Here is a 19765-nt window from a genome sequence, read left to right as displayed (position 1 = left end):
AGAATCATCTCATCCTTAGCCATCTCTCCCGCACCGTACTGGGATCATCTCATCCATGCCTCAATCATAATCATATCTTACCCAGCTCGCCCAGTCACTGCCTACCATCCTACCCCACCCTCCTAACTTTATACCCCATCCTTTTTAGTTTCAGCTAGGGTGTGGACTAGCTGACCCACTAGACACATGGGAGGCCCTACTCATAGAGGTACACAGTATACGAGCACGAGAGGTGGAGTTGACTCGTTTCGCATAGGAGCAATCCCACTACACTCAGGAGCAGGCCTGCGTTATTCAAGAGCAGACTGGCCTCATCCAAGGGTTCAGACAAGACGTTTTGCAGCTCCGGGAGGACTTCACCACCATGTGTACACTCCCAGGGAGTACACTAGTTGTTGAGGCGTAGATTGCAAGCATGCAAACTGTCATTGAGGAGACATCTAGATGGGTGTATGTGGCCAAACAGGAACCTGCGCTGTCTAACTGTTTCGGCCACTCTCATGGAGCAGCAGTAGAGAGCCAGTAAGGCTCTCAACATCAGAGTTCATGGCATCCCACGCACCGAGAGCACACCGATGAGTGATGCGGCTACATTTGTGGCCACTACCCTAGGGGTAGCAGAGCACAGGATTGAGAGGGCCTAGCAGGTGGGAAGAGATCCCAATCGAGACAGCCCCTCATCATACGAATTCATGATACATAGGGGCGACTTGCGTAGATCAGTTCTATGAGACCATCCATTGATCTCCATAGAGGAGGATCTTACCCCTCTGCAGGTAGAGGACAGATGCACTCTCATGCAGTAGCGGGATCAAGCCTGGAAGGACGGGGAGTGGACAGCGTTATGAGATGGGCGACTCCTTACATGCCCTTGTTGGGGACATGGCCTCTCCCCCACATAGGGGGGCGGGGTCTATGGGTCTCAGACATTCAAGACCCTGTCGGTATTTGGAAATGTAATGGTAACTTATGATCGGAACCAGGGAACTTCTTGGAATCATAAACAAGTCGTAACATAGTCTTCTATATAGAGAGACATAAGAGTCCAGTCCAGAGCGTCCTCTACCAATCATCAGTGGTTATACTCGGGAGGCTGCTTACAGAGATGAGACGAGGGACACATGAGGAGTACGAGGGTCCGGAGGAGTAGCAGTTCTCTATAGGTCTTCTCTTTTGGGGACCATCTCAGTAGAGGAGAGACTCACACTCTAAGTTTCTCTGGATCCGGATTCGACACATGAGGAGTACGAGGGTCCAGAGGAGTAGCAGTTCTCTACAGGTCTTCTCTTTTGGGGACCATCTCAGTAGAGGAGAGACCCACACTCTTAAGTTTCTCTGGATCCAGATTCGACACACAGGCAACCAGGATTTGTTCATAGCAAATATGCTACTTCCCTCTTATACTATCCCTCGGAGACTTCACACTTTGCTCGAGAGATTCGAGAGGGACTAAGACATCACCATATGCAGCTCTCTATCAGGACATCATTGATTTCTCGAGCTGTGGGGAAGCCTTCTTGGTTTGGGACTTCGACGCGAGGACAGGGGCATGTCAGGTACCACTTCTTCAGGGATGATTCTATTTTGCTACCAGACATTGACCTAGAGGATGTAGGTTTGCTGAGAGTCTCAGCTGATAGGCGAGCCCTGATTACATCTTTTAGGCATGCATTGTTGGATTTGGGCAGGGTGCATGATCTCATTATTTATAATGGTTTTGATAGATAGCCTTCTTAGGTGGCTTTACTTGCTTCTCACATGGAGGGAGGCTCCAACGTTGTTGATTACATCATGAAATCCCTTACTTCTGTCTCTGGGATTACTGACTTTTTTATCACACCACTTTCCCTTGGAGCCGACCACACATATCTCCTCTTTCGTATCTCCACACCTCGCCTTGCAGTACCCTTCACTTCATTGATCACCCATAGCACTTATCATGACATACACTTAGATCATAGTCTCTCACCTAGGTATGCAACAAACCTTGATACACTTCTCACGTATATTGATTTCGTTGCTCTGATCACCCGCTCACTTTACAAGGCTTTCCTTCACGCCTGCCTTCACACTACTCGCTCCACTCGCCCACCGCCACTTGGGACCGTCCCTAGTAATAGTTATGATGATGAGTGTAAGGCTTTACGCTGTCAACTTTGATTCGAAACCAAACACAACCTTCCTAACAAACTGGGAATGATCCGTGAGTATTGTCGGTTGGTTCATAGGAAGAAACATGATCTATCCACCGAAACGAGGAGGAATTACGGAACACCCTGTTTAGCAACAACTCCAAGGACTTTTGGCGGAGATTTTTAGAGCGACGGTCCCCTTCGCGTCTCAGTGACACTAAAATCTGATATGATTATGCAGGCACACTATACGACATCCCAAATCAGCGAGCTCGTGACCTCTCACATACACCTCGTCTCACTTCTTGTACATTCTTCACTAAAGCGGGTGTTAAGATGCTGTGATGAAGCTTCATAATGGCCGAGTGAAAGATCACGAGTGTCTATGCATTGAGTTTATTGCATATGGGATCAATATCCTAGCCTCGATCCTAGCAAAGCTCTTCAATGAAGGTGCTTGTCTTGGCTTCCCACACACCTTATCCACAAGGCAGGGGATCCCATGAGCCCGGGGAACTACAAGACCATCATGATCGGGCATGTCATGTCCAAGATTTATACATGTGCTTGATGCCGAGGTCAATCGATTTTGCAAAGATGTAGGGGCTTACAGCATATGGACATGCCGGATTGCGACATGATCATGGGACCATTCTCACACTCAGATGTATTATTGAGGAGGCGAGGGCATGGAAGCTGCAGGTTTATTGTTGCTTTGTGGACTTTCGCAAAGCCTTTCATACAATTTCGAGAGCCTGCCTCATCAGGTTCTGTAGGATTTTGTTATGATCAAGAGATTATTTGGGCTGTCATGGCACTGATGAAAGTGGATGGACAGACGAGATTTTGAGTACTATTGGGGTCAAACAAGGGTGTCCTCTATCACCAACCTTGTTTGGCCTCTACATTGATGAGCTTGAGACAGTTATGCAGACACTAGGGGGGGCTGGTTGCTTTCTTGCTAGCACTCTGATTTAGATCTTGCTATATGCAGATGATGTGGTACTGTGATCATTCTCAACAGAGGGCCTCGAGAGGCACTTACATGTGCTACAGTCTTTTGTGAGACGCATGATTTGAAGGTCAACCTTGGCAAAACCAAGGTCATGACCTTCAATACATCTTGGGTCGCTATGAATCGGGAGCAGTTTACCTTTGATGGGTCACTGGTTGAGATTCTCTCACCATACACATATTTAGGGATTATCTTCTCCGGACCTATTTTCACCATGAGACCATTGATGTAGGATCCTTTGAGCAGAGGGCACACCTCGTTGGCCAGACTAGAGAGGCAGTGTTTCCACTCACACTTTTAGGACTCTCGGACCAAGTGCTTACTTTCTGACTCCTTGGTCTGACCAACGGGGATGTATGGCAGCCGTTGTTGGGGGTGAGCTTTTTCAGATACAAAGTGGGCTCGTGTGGAGCAACTACAGATACTCATGTTATCATAGATGATTTGCAATAAGCCATCAGTTCCTCACCAGATCATCCAGGCTGAGTTTGGTTCATCTTTGTTGCAGCTCAACGCAGCATTTCAGGTCATTACCTACCTATATCGAGCCTGGGCATATGCATGGGGATCACACCTCGGGACACAGCAAACTACTGTCGCTAGCATAGTCCTCTTCTATGGCTCTATCAGATGCAGGTGACCAGAGGTGCTGGTTTGCACACACAGTGAGGTGGTTTGAGTCATTGGGGCTCCACATGGACATATGTCTCCCCTTCCAATACACATCGATGCGCCGTTCTCCCCACTACGGTATCAGGAGGTCAACCAAGTCATATGTGAGGATGCAGCTACACATATTCCGGACTTGGTTGGAACCGAGTGAGCTTCTAGTGAAGCTCATCTTTTACAGAGATCATTTTCTACATATCTCAGATGAGGGGTTTATTGACCCACCAGGATATACGTGGATTCATTTACCCCATTCGCTGAGGATCTCTATCGGGCAGTTTTGGGTCTCTTCACATAGACTCCGTATGGAGAGTGGTCGAGCAGAGGGTGTACCTAGGGAGAGACATATATTCACATTATGTAGTCTACGGGAGATTGACTCCGAGGAGCATCTCATTTTTAGACACCCAGTTTTCTATGAGATCCGAGGGTGCTTCTACTGCCTATTCAGAGATAGCTCTGGATTGTTATCCTAGTTCCTCTCCTTTCTAGATTAGAGATGCTTGGCCGCGTTCATCCACGAGGCAGTCAGACATTATGAGCGCCCACTTTGATCATAGAGGTAGGAGGAGCATAGCCCAGTAGACTTCTTAGAGCATGATCACGGAGTTCTTCCAACGGGACCATACATGCTGTGGCGAGGGAGAGAAGGAGCACACCGACACACAAGCAGGATAAACACAAGAGTGTGGGGATAAAACATATGTGTGTACCTCCCCTAGCACACAGTCAACCTTTTATAAGAAAGGATAAGGTTACAACACTAAGTACACCGTACTTAGTGTACTTAACAAATAAAAGTACTAACTGTACTTAAGTGTACTAACTGTACTTGGGTGGCCATAGTGCCTTTACCCCAACAACCTCCCACTTAAAGGCAATATGCCCTCAAGTAAAAATAAATGAGGCTCAACCTATACCCATCAACTGTCGGCAATGTGCAAACCGCTCTGTAGGCAAGCCTTTTGTCAACAAATCTGCTGGATTATCCTCTGTGTGAATCTTGACAAGCTGAATCAGCTTATCATCTATTACCTCCCTGATGAAGTGATACTTCACATCAATGTGCTTTGTCTTTGCATGAAAGACAGGATTGTGTGCCAACTGAATAGCACTCTGACTGTCACAATGCAACAATGGAATATCACCTGTAATGCCCAAGTCTCCCACTAGCCGAGATAACCATAAGGCCTCCTTGCATGCCTCTGTGGCTGCAATATATTCAGCTTCCGTGGTAGACAAGGCTATGCACTGCTGCATCCTTGACATCCATGACACTGCACCTCCAATGAATGTATAAACATAACCGGTAGTAGACTTCCGGTTATCGGGATGACCAGCAAAATCTGAATCCACATAACCATGCACCTTTGCATCTCGCTTGCCAAAGCATATGCACAACTCCTGTGTGCCCTTCAGGTATCTCATGATACCTTTCACTGCATTCCAATGCTTCTTGCCTGGATTTGCCATATACCTGCTAACCACTCCCACTGCAAACGCAATATCAGGTCTGGTAGCAACCATGGCATACATGAGACTGCCACAAGCTGAAGCATAAGGAATCTTGGCCATTTCAGCCCTATCAGCATTTGAGTGTGGGCTGTCCATTGCACTGAGTTTCACATATGGAGGCAATGGAGAACTAAGGGTCTTCCCCCCCTCCATATGAAACCTGTGCAATACTTTGCCAATATATTCGGTCTGAGACAAATACAACAAACGCTGTCCCCTGTCTCTCCGTATCCGCATTCCCAGTATGTGATTTGCATCACCAAGGTCTTTCATATCAAAGGCCTCATGCAATCTTTTCTTAAGGTCATCAAGCTCCTTACGAGCTTTACCAGCAATAAGCATGTCATCCACATATAAAATGAGAATGATTAAGCTGCCATTTGTAGCCCTTTTGGTATATAAGCAGTGATCGTCATCACTTCTCCTGAAACCTTGGGACTTCATGAAGGTATCAAATTTCTTATACCATTCCCTTGGTGCCTGTTTCAGCCCGTAAAGGCTCTTTTTAAGCTTGCATACAAGTGACTCCTTGCCCTTGACTGCAAATCCTTCTGGCTGCTGCATGTAGATCTCCTCATGAAGATCACCGTGAAGAAAGGCTGTCTTCACATCCATTTGGCATAATTCCAAATTCTCACATGCAACCAAAGCAAGTACAATCCTGAGTGTGGTCATCTTAACCACTGGAGAAAAGATCTCATCAAAATCAACACCATACTCGTGCTTAAAGCCCTTGGCAACCAACGTGGCTTTATACCTTGGCTTAGCTCCAAGTGTGACTTTCAATCTATACACCCACTTGCATGGCAGTAATTTCATGCCCTTAGGCAACTGCACCAATTCCCAAGTACCATTTTTATGGAGACTGTCCATTTCAGACTTCATGGCTAGTTCCCATAACCTTTTATCATGCATTTGCACGGCTTGCTTGTAACAGGAAGGTTCTCCACAGTCTGTAAGCATAATAAAATCTGCTCCTGGAACAAATCTGTCTGGCGGTTTCATTTGTCGAGTTGACCTTTGGACCCATTGGTCTTGCTGTCCAACTTGCTGCTCACCTAAAATAGGTGGCTGTTCCAGTGGATCAGGCTGCAGAATTATGCCTGGGAGGTCTTCCAAAGGTGGCATGTCCCGTAGTACATCTTCCGCCGCTGCGGGCTGTCCATTTGGACCTGCTACAGCATCATGCATTGGCTGATTACGCTGCTGTTGTGGCTGATTCGCAGCCTGCCTGAATTGTACAGGATGTCCCGAGTCATCAATGTCAACCTCTGAAGCATCAGAAGGCTTATTTGCTGCCTTAAACATACATGACTCATCAAATAAGACATCATTGCTGCGTATTAGCTTCTTATTCACAGGATCCCATAGGCGGTAACCCATCTCACCACTGTCACCATATCCAAGAAAAATGCATTTAAGAGACTTAGGATCAAGCTTCTGCGATCTTCTCTGCGTATATGCACGTACGCAGTGCAGCCAAAGACCCTCAAGTGCTTATAGGAAGGAGGTTTTCCTGTCCAAAGCTCCTCTGGCACCCTGCCATCTAGTCTTTTATTTGGTGACCTATTGATGAGGTGTACTGCTGTTTTTACAGCCTCAGCCCAAAATCCATGAGGTAAAACAGCATGTGACATCATAGAGCGGGACTTTTCCTGTATGGTTCTATTCATACGCTCTGCAGTGCCATTTTGCGCTGGACTGTAAGGAGCAGTGAGTTCTCTTTTAATACCTCTAGCATCACAAAATGCATTGAATGCATTAGACATATACTCCCCACCGTTATCTGACCGCAAAGCCTTCAGTGTTCTGCCTGTTTGGTTCTCAACCATAGCAAGCCATTTTTGGAACACTGGAAAGACATCACTCTTCAATCAAAGAGGATACACCCACACCTTCCTTGTGGAATCATTTATAAATGTGACAAAGTACCGTGCACCTCCAAGTGAAGGACTAGGCATCTCACACACGTCTGTATACACAAGCTCAAGTTGAGCATCTTTATGTCCTAATCTCCTTTTATGAGGACACTGTAACTGTCTACCATATATGCAGTGCTCACAAAACTTTAAATCAGAAAATTTAAGAGACGGTAAGTAGCCAAGGCGAGCCAATTGCTCCATTCCACTTATGCTCATATGTCCCATCCGGCTATGCCACATAGAAATACTCGGCAGCTCGGTGGCATGAATATCAGCATGATTACATACTTTAGCATGAAGAGTATACATTGTGTCAACCTTAGAGCCTCTGGCAACAACCAAGGCACCTTTGGTGACCTTCCAGAAACCATGACCAAAGCTGGTCACAAAACCTTCGTCATCCAACATGCCAGTAGAAATCAGATTTTTCTTGACTTCGGGTACATGCCTAACAATGTGAAGCATAAGCTGAGTACCATCAGCAAATACAAGCCTGACATCTCCAACACCGACAATACTGCATGCATGATTATCCCCTAGAAAAACGACTCCATTACTGCCTGCTGCATACCTTACAAACAATTCTTTGTAAGGTGTAACATGGAATGAGGCACCTAAGTCAATGATCCAAGAGTGCATGTCTGCAAAATCTCCTGCATGGAGAGAATGAGCATCCAAAGTAGAGAGAAATAGAACCTCTCCCTCACTGTCATAACCATGTGTAGAATGAAGCTCTTCAATCTTCACACTGCTCTTGCCATTGCTTACTGGTACAATTGCTTTTGCATCTGACGCATCAGTGTTTTTGGCTTTGTCTCTCTCATCATTTTTCAGTTTAAAGCACTGCTTTTTGGTATGTCCCTTTTTGCCACAGTAGTAGCACTCAACATCTTTGTTGGAGCGGGACTTGCTCCTCCCTTTTCCCCTTTCCTGAGATTTGCCTCTTTGCTGACTTCTCCCCCTTGCATTCAAGGCATTGTTAGGCTTTATTGCATCTTGAGCTTTCAGCTTCTGCTCTTCTTGCAAAATCAGCCCTGTGATATCTGAAAAACTTATGAAAGTGTTTGCATTTGTTACAGCTGTGGTGAATGTATCCCAACTTTCAGGAAGAGAGATCAAGAGTGCCATACCCTTGGTTTCCTCATCCACCACATACTTTTGATTTGCAAGTTGAGTGACAATTGAATTAAACTCATTGAGATGTGCATCCATGGAGGTCCCTTCCTTCATCTTCAGATTGAAGAACTTGCGCAACCAATATATCTTTGTGGCTACACTTTGCTGCTCATATGTGTCCTGTAGCTTTTTCCACACACCCCAGGCTGTTTTTTCACCATCCACATTCCAAACAACACTCTCATGGAGTGACAATTCAATTATGGACTTTGCTGACAGATCAGCTAGTGCCCAAGCATCATCAGTTGTGCCAGTGGGCTTCACACCTTTGTGTATAATAGGAGCATGAAACTGCCTGAGAATTAGCACATTCAGGAGCATCTTTTTCCACATTGGGTAGTTAGCAGCACCCTGCAACTTTTTAATATTGAGAAGAGAAGATTCCGAGGATGAAGCCATTACAATCAGCAAGAAATATAACCCACACTTGGGTGCCTGACTCCTTGCAAACCAAGTGCACACAGGCACTTGTACTGTGCTCAAAAAAATTAAATTCCTGCAACGGAAAAAAAACAGGACCTGCACCTGCAACTTTTCTCCCACTTAATCAGAGAATTCTGACTGTTTACTGCTTGCTGCAGATTCAGAACAGCAGAACTGTATGCATCAATAAATGCTCTGTTGTACAATCCAGCAGTACCCTGATTTTCAACAGCATCTGCCCTGCTATTACAGTAAAAAAAACCGCAGTAGTTTGTGCACTCTGTACTTCAGTAAATTGACTGTTTTCAGTCCAGTAGTTGACACAAAACAGTACCTGACTGTACTTTTTAGTACAGAATCAGAAATTGACTGTTTAACTGCTCAAAACTGTCAACATCAAGCTTCTAGTTGCCCCTAAAACTGTGTAACACAGTGTAGAACAAGAATTAGGCAAAAGCCCCTTGACTGGAAGCAAACTTCTGAGAATTTAGTGCATGTACCGCTTCACTGATCACTGTAAGGCATTCAGTTGCTTCCCCACCACTGATATGCATTCCAATTGCAAAATCCCCAATTTATCTTGCACAATCAGTGCTCAATTCTACAATGTAGTACTTAGTGTACTATATGCATCCTCCATTGTCCCGTAGGTCACAAAATGCATCCAAATCCTGCAAGAATCAACTCCAAACAGGAGGATAAATGCAAACACATGCGTATACAAGCCAATGCTTGGCTGTGGCTACAAAAGCCCCTTGATTCTGCAGTTCAATGTTGAGATTTTCTCTCACACAGTAGGCATAAACAGTAGATCTACGTACTGAGAGTGCATTTGACCAACAATGCTCACGATGAGCTCATAAATTGCACTTGTACCTTGTGACTTGAAATTCTCAACACCGACTAGGTACTCACGGGAGTGTAGTCTGCATCATTTTGTAAGCCAAAGCTCTCCAAAGATTTTAAGGAATACCAAAGGCATTAATCAACAGTTTGTCCCGAAATCAGGGCGAGGACGCTTGGCGGGGGCGGGGAAAGAAGTGAGACGAAGCTGGCCCTCGTTCAAGCGCCAGTAGTCGCCCATAACAAGACTGCGGTGGAGACGCTGGTGCCTGTGGTGCTGGTAGCGCCGCTGCTGGCGCCTGTGGCGCTGCTGGCGCCGCTTCTGCTGGCGCCTGTGGCGCTGGTAGCGCCACTTCTGCTGGCGTCGCCTGGCGGCTTGGCTGCTGGCGTCGCCGGTGGCTTGGCTGCTGGCGTCGCTGGTAGCTTTGCTGCTGGCGACGAATAGCCTCGATGGCTGATGGCGCTGGCAGCGCTGAATGCTGCCAGTCTCTGCTGAAAGCAGCAGATCGATGCTGCTGCTGGCACTGTTGCTGGACAGATGGGAGAAGAAGGTAGGCAGGCTCTGATACCACTTGTGGCGAGGGAGAGAAGGAGCACACCGACACACAAGCAGGATAAACACAAGAGTGTGGGGATAAAACATGTGTGTACCTCCCCTAGCACACAGTCAACCTTTTATAAGAAAGGATAAGGTTACAACACTAAGTACACCGTACTTAGTGTACTTAACAAATAAAAGTACTAACTGTACTTAAGTGTACTAACTGTACTTGGGTGGCCATAGTGCCTTTACCCCAACACATGCTCCCACTCCACATGCCCTAGACGCAATTGAGATCCAAATCATAGTTGCACACCGAAACGGAAATGGGGGAAATGGAAACGGTAGAAACGCCGGAAGTAGAGTTTCCGGACCGTGCCAAAACGGCGAAACGAGAAACGGCAATATGGTACAACTTATGTGTAATAATAAATTTATGAGGAGAAGGGGGAGGGAGAGTATGATGAGGAGGACTCCTCATGGAGGAGGATGTAGAGGAGGAGGAGGAGGAGGAGGAGGAGGGGGGGGAGGAAGAAGAGTACGAGGAGGAGGGGGGAAGAGTATGGGGACTCGGGAGGATGAGGGCGAGTACGGGGAGAAAGAGGAGGGACAGCAAGAGAATGATGAGGAGCAGGAGGATTGAGAGGCCAGGGTAGGAGAGTGGAGAGGCTAGAGTAGGAGAGTGGAGAGGATAGGAGAGTGTAGGAGAGTGGGGGGGCTAGAGTAGGAGAGGGTAGCAGAGTGGAGACTAGCCATCCCATATCCCTGATTCATGGAAAAGTACTATGCTGCCACATCTCTGAGATGCACTGTGCTTCCCCTCATCACCTTGGAGATTGAGCCCAAGGGGAAGGCTCAGTGCTGCATGCTAGGCTGTTGCTATAGGGACTGAATGCTGCTGGGTCTAGGAGCTGACTGTTGTTATCTGGGGATGGTAAAAGAGGGGGCTTGGCTGCCTGGGCCAACTTTCAGGTTATAGGGCTGACCTGTGAGTGTGCCCCTACATACCTGATGCTGGTTGACTGAAACCTTTTAAGCAGTGTCGTCAAAACATACAATCATTTGCAGAATAATTCTCTCTCTCTCTCTCTCTCTCTCTCTCTCTCACACACACACACACACACACACACACACACACACACACAGAGCAACTCAATCGTCGGGCTGGGCCCCCCCGAAGGTTTTTATTGCTTCTGAAAATTCTGAATACAAAATTCAGCTCAGCACACAGGCTGCTTACAAAAATCCATCATGAATTATTTTTACAAAAGAACATTCAGCTCTCTTTCTTGCCACTTGTCGCAATCCTAGACTAAATTTTAGTTTCATGCCTCAAAGGGCAAAACTCTGGAGTCTTCGTAGCACTTGGTCACGCGCGTGATCTCCTAAATGCTTGCTAAGCTCCATATTGCTTGGGTTTTCAACTCCTCTTGGTACTTGCAACAATTATCTAAAGTGCACAACCATGGCACCCGTTAATGGTTAGCGCTTTGCATGCAAATAATAATTTGTGGACTAATCCTAGTCACTGTGGGTGTCCAAACATGTGCACATAATAGAGAACAGTTTCTCTGGTTGACCACGGTCAATACTCTTGATAATAATTAAGGGGCTTCACCGACAGTTGAGGCACCTTAATTATGGCCAAATCTCTCCAACTGAAGTTGGCACATCTTGGTTAACTGAGTTAAACCTCTTGGCGTAAGCCAAATCTCGTTGACCGAAGCCAACACTCTTTGACCGAAGTCAGCTCTGTAATGCTCTGGTTAACAGTAGTTAACCCTCTTGGCCTAAGCCAAGTCTCCGTAATCGGAGTTAGGCTTAGTTATAACTCTTTGAACATAATTAAATAAATGAAGAACCCTTCAATTGTGATCAAATAAATGGTCAAGTGGAACTTTGACCTGGAATATTTATAACTTGGTGACATTGACTGTGGGCCCTGCCTTCTCCTTGTGCTCGATGGCTGCTGTGCTACATGGCTGGCTGTTTGCTGTTGCTGTTGCTGTTTCACATGACAGACTTGCTGGTTTGCCTGTGTGGCCGACTCATGGCAGCTCTGTGTGCCTACACCTGCTACTATTGGCCAAATGGCTCCCTGCATGACAGTCCCAAGTGTTGCTGTTGCTGTCTTGTGGCAGCCCTAAGGGTCTGCTTTTAATCATGTGGCTGCCTCAAGTGTCTCCCTATGCTTTCCAGAGAACAGGACCATCTATTAGAAACCTAAAAACCAATACAAAAATCATCTATCCGTGAGGTGCTGATCAAAAGAAAGTGCTGGCGGTTTGTGTGGCTTGCCTCTTAGAATCCCAACTCATCGCCTAAGGTATCCTGGAAGTGGGCACCAACAGCCAGGAGGGAGGGCTATTCGACCAGGGGATTCCTTGATCTGTGAGAAGGTAAAAGATGCCTGCAGGCCGTGGCTTGCAGAAGCTCTCCAGCCTTGTGGGCCAAGATCGAATGCCAAGGTCATGTATATCTGTTGTCTGATATAAGGCTTTCAATTTTATGTGAAAAATGTCTAAAACAGAACCAATAAAGCTTGTAGTAAAATGGACGTGAAGATGTTGTAGTTTGCTTTCCTTATTCAAAGCAAGCTATTAGGGGGAAGAAAGTCCCTACGTTTGCTAATGTCTCAAGGTCCATGTTTGTGCACTACTGTTGCTTATTTACTCAATATGAATTTTCCCTCGAAAGGAAATAATTATCAGCTGTCTCTGGATGTTTGCCATATAAGGGTTTTGACAGTCACTTCTGCTGATTACGGCATCTCTGTTTTTCCTCTTACTGACTGATCTTGCCCATTTTTTTGCAGAGGAAACTGATCTTGCGCTTCACTGAAAAGTACAGACAAAACCTTTGGAGACCAAAAATTGTCAAATCCTGAGTCATGGAAGAGCTAATACTTTAGAAGCCATTGGTTTCATCCCTATAGTGGACAAACCAGCATACAAATTCCATTCTCCTTTGTTCTTTTGCTTGTTTTAATCTGTAAGATTGGTTATACTCTAGTCCTATGATGGTATATATTTGTAGTGGACCAACCAGCAAAAGGTTGTGGCTTGACTCCTTAAATTGGATATCAGCAGAAATGTTTTTTTAATGTAGGTTCAATTCATGGCCAGTTCTTTGACATGAGGTTCGTGAATTGTCTTGGGTAGTTATCTTAAAAATGGAAGGGTCTTTTTTCCTGTGAAGAGAAATAAATGAGTGCAGGGAATGTTCCATGTTCAAATAATCTTTGTTTGTGTGCTGGCTCAAACAAACCTGATCCATTGAGATAAGAGCCATAATTCATTGCGTTTCCTACACGCTAAACAAAATATCAGCAGGCTGCAATGTTGAGTTAGAGCTGGATCAGGCTTTTCCTTGGCATTTTAAGCTCTCTAGCCACTTTCAAGATTTTTATTCTCTGTAGTTTGCATGAGCTCTTGAGCGTGGGTCTTCAAGGTCTTAAGTTGACAGGCATCAAATTGTTGCATGACCAATCAGCAGGCATATGGTTTTTTGTGTTAAATACACAATTCAAATGTAGTCTACATGTAGGCTCATGCAAGGATCAAATAATTGTTGCATGGCCAATCAGCACTGGCATGTTGTCTGTTCAATCTAGAATTCAAATGCTCTCTACATGTAGCATGAAGGCTGTACATGTTTGCTACGTTCCCTGCAAGCAGTGGTATATGCAGGTTAACTTTTTTGCAATGTTCCCTGTACATGTTTGCTATGTTCCCTGTAAGCAGTGGTACATGCAGGTTAACATTTTTTAGGTAGCTCTGGGATAGATGCAAAGTGCTAAAAGTTGAGGAAACAGCTTTATGTTGACTTTTTGTGGCTGAATAATTAATATCATGAAATTGATTCTAAAAAGAAAAGATACACAAAGGTCGTGTTGAAGATGTTTGCTCTTGGAAAGTTTTTCTTTTAGATAATCTTTACATCACAATAGGTGATTCTTTCTTTCAACAAATTATAGGAATCCCTTTGGGTAAGAGTGTTTCGAATTTTGTATCTTTGTAGGAAGCGGTACATAATTGTAAGACATTGATTTAGTTTCTTATGTTTTAAATAGTTTATTGGGTAAATTCTTTCTTTCATTCCTACATGAGAGAGAGAGAGAGAGAGAGAGAGATTTTATTCCTGTTTTTTGGTTTATTTGTTTATTTACCTTCTTCCTTCTTTTCTTTCTCTTTTTTGTCTATTTGACGTGTTTTAGTAAGCAGGGGGTTTGCCCAAGAGACTCCGTGGGTCTTTAGAAACCTAATTGTGTTCATTATAACTCATTATTTGCTTTGTCATGCAACATGGTTTTTGTGAATCAAGGGATCGACTTATTTGTGAAAGCTCTAGAATGGTTGCTTGGCAATGACATCTTGTGAAGTGTTTTACCTTTACTTCCACGACACTAAATTTAACATAATGGGTATTTATATCTTGAAAAGGGTTTTTGTGAATCCAGGGATCGACTATTTTGTGAAAACTCTGAAATGATTTCTTGGCAAGGATATTTTGCGAAGTGTTCTACTTTTACTTCCAGGACACTAAATTTAATATAATGGGTATTTATACCTTGAAAAGTATTAATGCATGTAGTGCTTAATTTCCCTGATTTTAAAATTCACAACTCATCTTAATAATTTGCTACAAAGTTTTGGTCTCTATGATGGTTTCAAGAGGAGATTAAGGTGACCCATGTAGCTAGTGGTTTGGTGTTAACTTTGAAGGTTGCAAGGAGAGATTAAGGTGACCTGTATAACTAATAGATCAAAGCATTGTGCATGTAGTCCTTAATTCACATCCTATAGACACATCTGTAGAATGTAACGACGACGATTTACATAGAAGTTTTTGTCCATGGCACAATCGTGACACTTCTTAGTGTGCATGGGGAAGAAACTGGATCTTCAAGAAAAAAGGCTTGGCTCAAGACTAGTATATCAAATATTTGTGAAAAAAGAAAAGCTATAAAGGAATCACTAAAGGTATAAACTCATGATTTATGATTACTTTTCTTAGCGAAGCAATTAATTTGGGGTGTTGACCTTAATAAGCAATAATAAGATTTTGATTACTATTGTTTAATTAAGTGACAATTAGGCCTTTAAAAAAGCAAGTGCATAAAAAAGTCACTCATTTTACTTGGAGACTATTTCAATATTAGAGCTTATAAGATAGATTTGAAGTAATTTATAAGTGAATTAGGTAAACCAAGTAAAACTAAAACTTACCACAAAATTTCCTTGCTTTAGCCTAAAGTCACTAGAAATTTGGAAGCTGCAGCATTGCAACCAAGGAGCGAACTGTTATGGTATTTGGTAATGAATTTGGTGTGATCTTCGGTCATGAATGTTTCATAGTATAATCGTGTGTTTTGCTTCATTTTGTTGCCGCTTAGTGCAAGTGACATAGTACAGAGAGAGGATTTCATTGCGTGTTGTCCTTTAAAGAAAAATAGGGTTTGGGCAAAGGGTTCATGAGGACAATGATTGCAGGACAGAGGTCAACATTGGTTATTTTTGGATAGCTAGTATTGATGAAGACCTTTCTTGTAAAAAGAAATGACAAAGGCAAACCTGACATGAGCCAATTACATGAGAAGTTATAGTTGAAAAAGATTGAAGCTGAAAGATGTTGAAGAAGTGCTTCAATTGTGGCAAACTGGGACATCATGCCATAGAAAACCAAAGTAAGATAATGAATCCATAATGAAGGGGATTAAAAAGTGCCAAAATGAATCCAACAAAGATGGAGCTGGCAAAAATCATCAAGGAGGATCTATTTGTTGCTTGGGTAGTGGAAAGATAATTCGTAGTCTTGGTAACCCCGATTGTTGAAGATTGGTATGTACATAGTGGTGCATCTTGAGAGTAATTCAAGACACTCATTGAATTGGGTTTTGGATCCAATGCCACTATGGGGGTAAATCATAGTTGTCCCATTCATGGAATCAAAAGCATGCCATTCAAGACCACCACTGAAGAGGAGAAAGTTCTCAAGGAGTTTATGTTCAATAACCTGTCTTTTGTTAACTAGGTTGCAGGAAACGGGACTTTGATGAAGAGGTTGTGGTCATTCAATCCAAAGGCATAGGAATGGTGGCTGCCACATAGGGGCAGAGTAGGAAGACCTCTACAAGTTTAGTACTATGTTGGTCCAAGCCAACAAGGGTGCCTTAAGGTTGTGGTAAGAGTTTTGGCCATCTCGGACATTCACTCTTGGATGTAGTGAAAAGATCTCAAATGGTGGATGAGCTCTCACCATTCATCATCAATCACATAGTTTGTCAAGCTTGCATGGAAGGCAAGCAATATTGGGTTTGTTCTTAATAGTGGCCATGACTCAGGCCATGAAACCAATCCAACTGGTTCACTCAAGCATCTATGGGCCAACGTTTGAGATCCCTTGTTAGATCTATGTACTTCCTTACATTCATCGATGAATTTAGTTGGATGACATGGATACACACTCTATCAAAGAAGCATTAGGCCTCTTAATCTTGTACTTCCTCTCTATCTATAGGAATCTTGGCCTCTATCTTCTATAGTTCTATCAATCAATGCTTGATGCAAGCCTCAATGTTGAGATCACAATATCCATCTGTAGGACCACCTCGATGGCATACATAAGTTCAAATGGTGTATGAGTAATGGTAATTTTATGTGTGATATTGTAAGCCCATACTACCTTGGACCCCTTCAAATGCATTGACCTATCACTTCTCAATGGACTTGCATATGATTCCATTAGTTCTCTTTACTTGTCCATTACTGGTAGAATAGTAAATGCTTTAAGTACAATTCTTGATACACTATGTTCAATAATTATACAACATTGACATTAAGGAAATGGGAACCATGATTTCAATATAGAAAAATCTCCATGGGAGCATTAAAATGAGTGCATATTCGATCTAAATCATGACCTTACCATTAGTCGCTTGAATGGCCATGGCCATTGTGCACCATAATTGTGCACTAGAATTAAAGAACATGCTTCAACCAAAATCATCACTTGATCTTTGCAAGATTTTTTTTGTACAACCAACATTGCACTATTAGCAACGCTAGCTTTTGCACTACTATCTTGGCATCCACCCTTTAGCTCAATCACATGCTCCATCAGTTGATGGTAACTACTATCAAACAAGTGGGGAAAGTCCTTGGATAGCCCTTGAGACTAAGCTCTAAAGAGAGCATTGAATTCAATTTTTTGGGAGTAGCAATTTCCATTTCCTTAGGAGAAAGCATTGGTGAATCCTATATGATGTAGAAAGCATTCGTGAATCCTATATGTTAAGGAGTAGTAGTTACCATTTCTTTAAGAGAAAGCACTGGGGAATCCTATATGATTGTTAACGGAAATGGGAGAGGGAGAGAGAGGAGTGCACACAAGATACTAGTTGCACACTAACTATATTCTAAGCAAAATAGGAATATATACATGGACCCCTTAGGGTTAGGGTTAGGGTTTGTCCCATAACCCTTATGGTGCAATTTACACACACTATTCTCAACACCCCCTCTTAAATTGCACTACATAAGAAGAGGGTGCTTTACAAACCATAAATTTTGGATTTTCTGAATGTTGCACAACGACAATAGAAATAAAGATCAGAAAAGATGCACAAGAGTGCAAAAAGAGCACAACGGAAAAAGTATGTACAAAGGTGTATGACTTAACCTTCACTTCCCCCTCTTAAGTTGCAATTGGTGAAGACCACGCTGATGTCGAAAGTGTGCAAACTTATTAAGGGAAAGTGGCTTCGTGAAGATGTCTGCAACTTGTTCTTGTGTCGAACAATGTAGCAAGTCGATCTCTTCATTAAGAACTTTCTCACGAACGAAGTGATAATGCAATTCAATGTGTTTTGTTCTGGCATGAAATACTGGGTTCTTTGCCAGTTGAATGCTACTCATATTATCTGAATAGAGCACAGTAGGGTCTCCAAAAGTATCTCAATCTCTGAAAGAAGCCTTTTGGACCAAATTGCTTCACACGTTGCATTGGTGGATCCTCTATACTCTACTTCGGTGGAAGACAATACCACTATTGGTTGCTTGTTGCTTTGCCATGACAAAGCTGTGGAGCCAAGACTAAAGTAGTATCCACTAGTGGATCTTCTGTCATTTACACTTCCTGCCCAATCAACATGCCCAATCAACATCTGTTTAACCATGGAAGTGTAAGTCGGATGACCTGGTATAATGTAGTCCATGATCCCATGTACCGTGAAGGTATCTGAGTACTCTCTTTGCTACAAGGAGGTAGTCTTCTTGGGATTCTGCATGAACTAGTTGAGCACACCAATTGCATAGGAGGATATGTCTGGCTGGTGATAGTCAAATAGATCAAGTTGCCAATGAGTTGTCTGTATTGTAGAGGATCTGAAGCTGGAGAAGTGTCAAGTGGTAACAACTTGATATTGCATTCCATAGGAGTAGGGAGTGGCTTGCAGTCATGTAGATGAAATTGCTCAAGTACCTTTTGAGTGTACTTTCCTTGAGAAAGCGTGATCCTTGTGTAATCTCTCCATATTTCTGTACCAAGAAAATCTTGGAGTTCTCACATATTTCATGTCAAACTCTGAGGTGAGCCGACTCTTTGTTTCTAAGATGAGATGTCCATGGGAGCCGCTAATGATCAAGTCATCAACATAGAGCATTACAAGAAGGATGTCTTTTGTAGTCTTTCTGATGTAAAGAGATGGATCTGAATTGATGGTTGAAAACCGGATGTCAGAAAGTGACGACGAATCCTTGCATTCCATGCACGAGGAGCCTGTTTCAAACCATAAAGTGATTTCTGCAACTTGCAGACTTTTTGTTCCATCCCAGTAATAGCATATCTTGGAGGCTATATCATGTAGATTTCCTCATCTAGAATACCATTAAGCAAGGCATTATTCACATCCATCTGGTGGATGGGCCAATCAAAGTGAGCTGCAAGAGCTATGGCTATCCTAACGGTAGTCATCTTTGCAATTGGTGCAAAGGTTTCCTCATAATCTATGCCATACTCTTGAACATATCCCTTGGCTACCAACCTAGCCTTGTATATGCCAACCTCACCAATTGAGTTGAGTTTGACTTTTTAAACCCATTTGCATCCTATGGGCTTCTTCTCTACTGTCAAGGTTCAAATATGGTTCTTGAGAAGAGCATTGTACTCTTCATCCATTGCATGTTGCCACTTAGGGACTTGCAGTGCATCTTTGAAGGAGGCTGGTTCATCAAACTCCATCTCTTTGGCCATGAATGCATTTGTAGGTCCAGCTCTCACGTGTCTTTCGATCACAAGCAGATCTTCTGAGATTGGAAGTGGAACTTTCAGGAATCTCAGTGATGACCATGGTAGTTGTTGTATCCATTATGTCAAGAACCTTTTCTTTGCCTTTACTCTGAGTGGTCACTGTGGATTGCATACTATCTGACTCTGCATGCAAAGAAATCTGATGTATCACTGGCATTGTTGGCTGAGGCGGAGTAGAAACTGTAGTCAGACTGTTAAAGTATGATGAAGCCTCGTCAAT

General features: G+C 43.5%; 1 protein-coding gene across 1 annotated transcript in view; it reads left to right on the top strand.

Annotated features, from left to right (window-relative positions):
* The window catches only part of LOC147905722 (uncharacterized), a 35718-nt gene extending 22292 nt beyond the window's left edge, over positions 1–13426 (top strand). Inside the window, exon 3 of the mRNA XM_087381412.1 lies at positions 13052–13426. Within this exon, the coding sequence (XP_087237538.1) occupies positions 13052–13123 (72 nt within the window). The 3' untranslated portion in view covers positions 13124–13426. The remainder of the gene's footprint in view (positions 1–13051) is intronic.
* Positions 13427–19765: the final 6339 nt, after the last annotated feature.

This window comes from Dipteris shenzhenensis, chromosome 1, assembly GCF_047967505.1.
Source record: "Dipteris shenzhenensis isolate YYH24624 ecotype China chromosome 1, Dip_SZ_1.0, whole genome shotgun sequence".
Classification (NCBI taxonomy): Eukaryota; Viridiplantae; Streptophyta; class Polypodiopsida; order Gleicheniales; family Dipteridaceae; genus Dipteris; species Dipteris shenzhenensis.
Note: the sequence above shows the minus strand (reverse complement) of the source record. Positions and strands in the feature narration are given on the sequence as shown.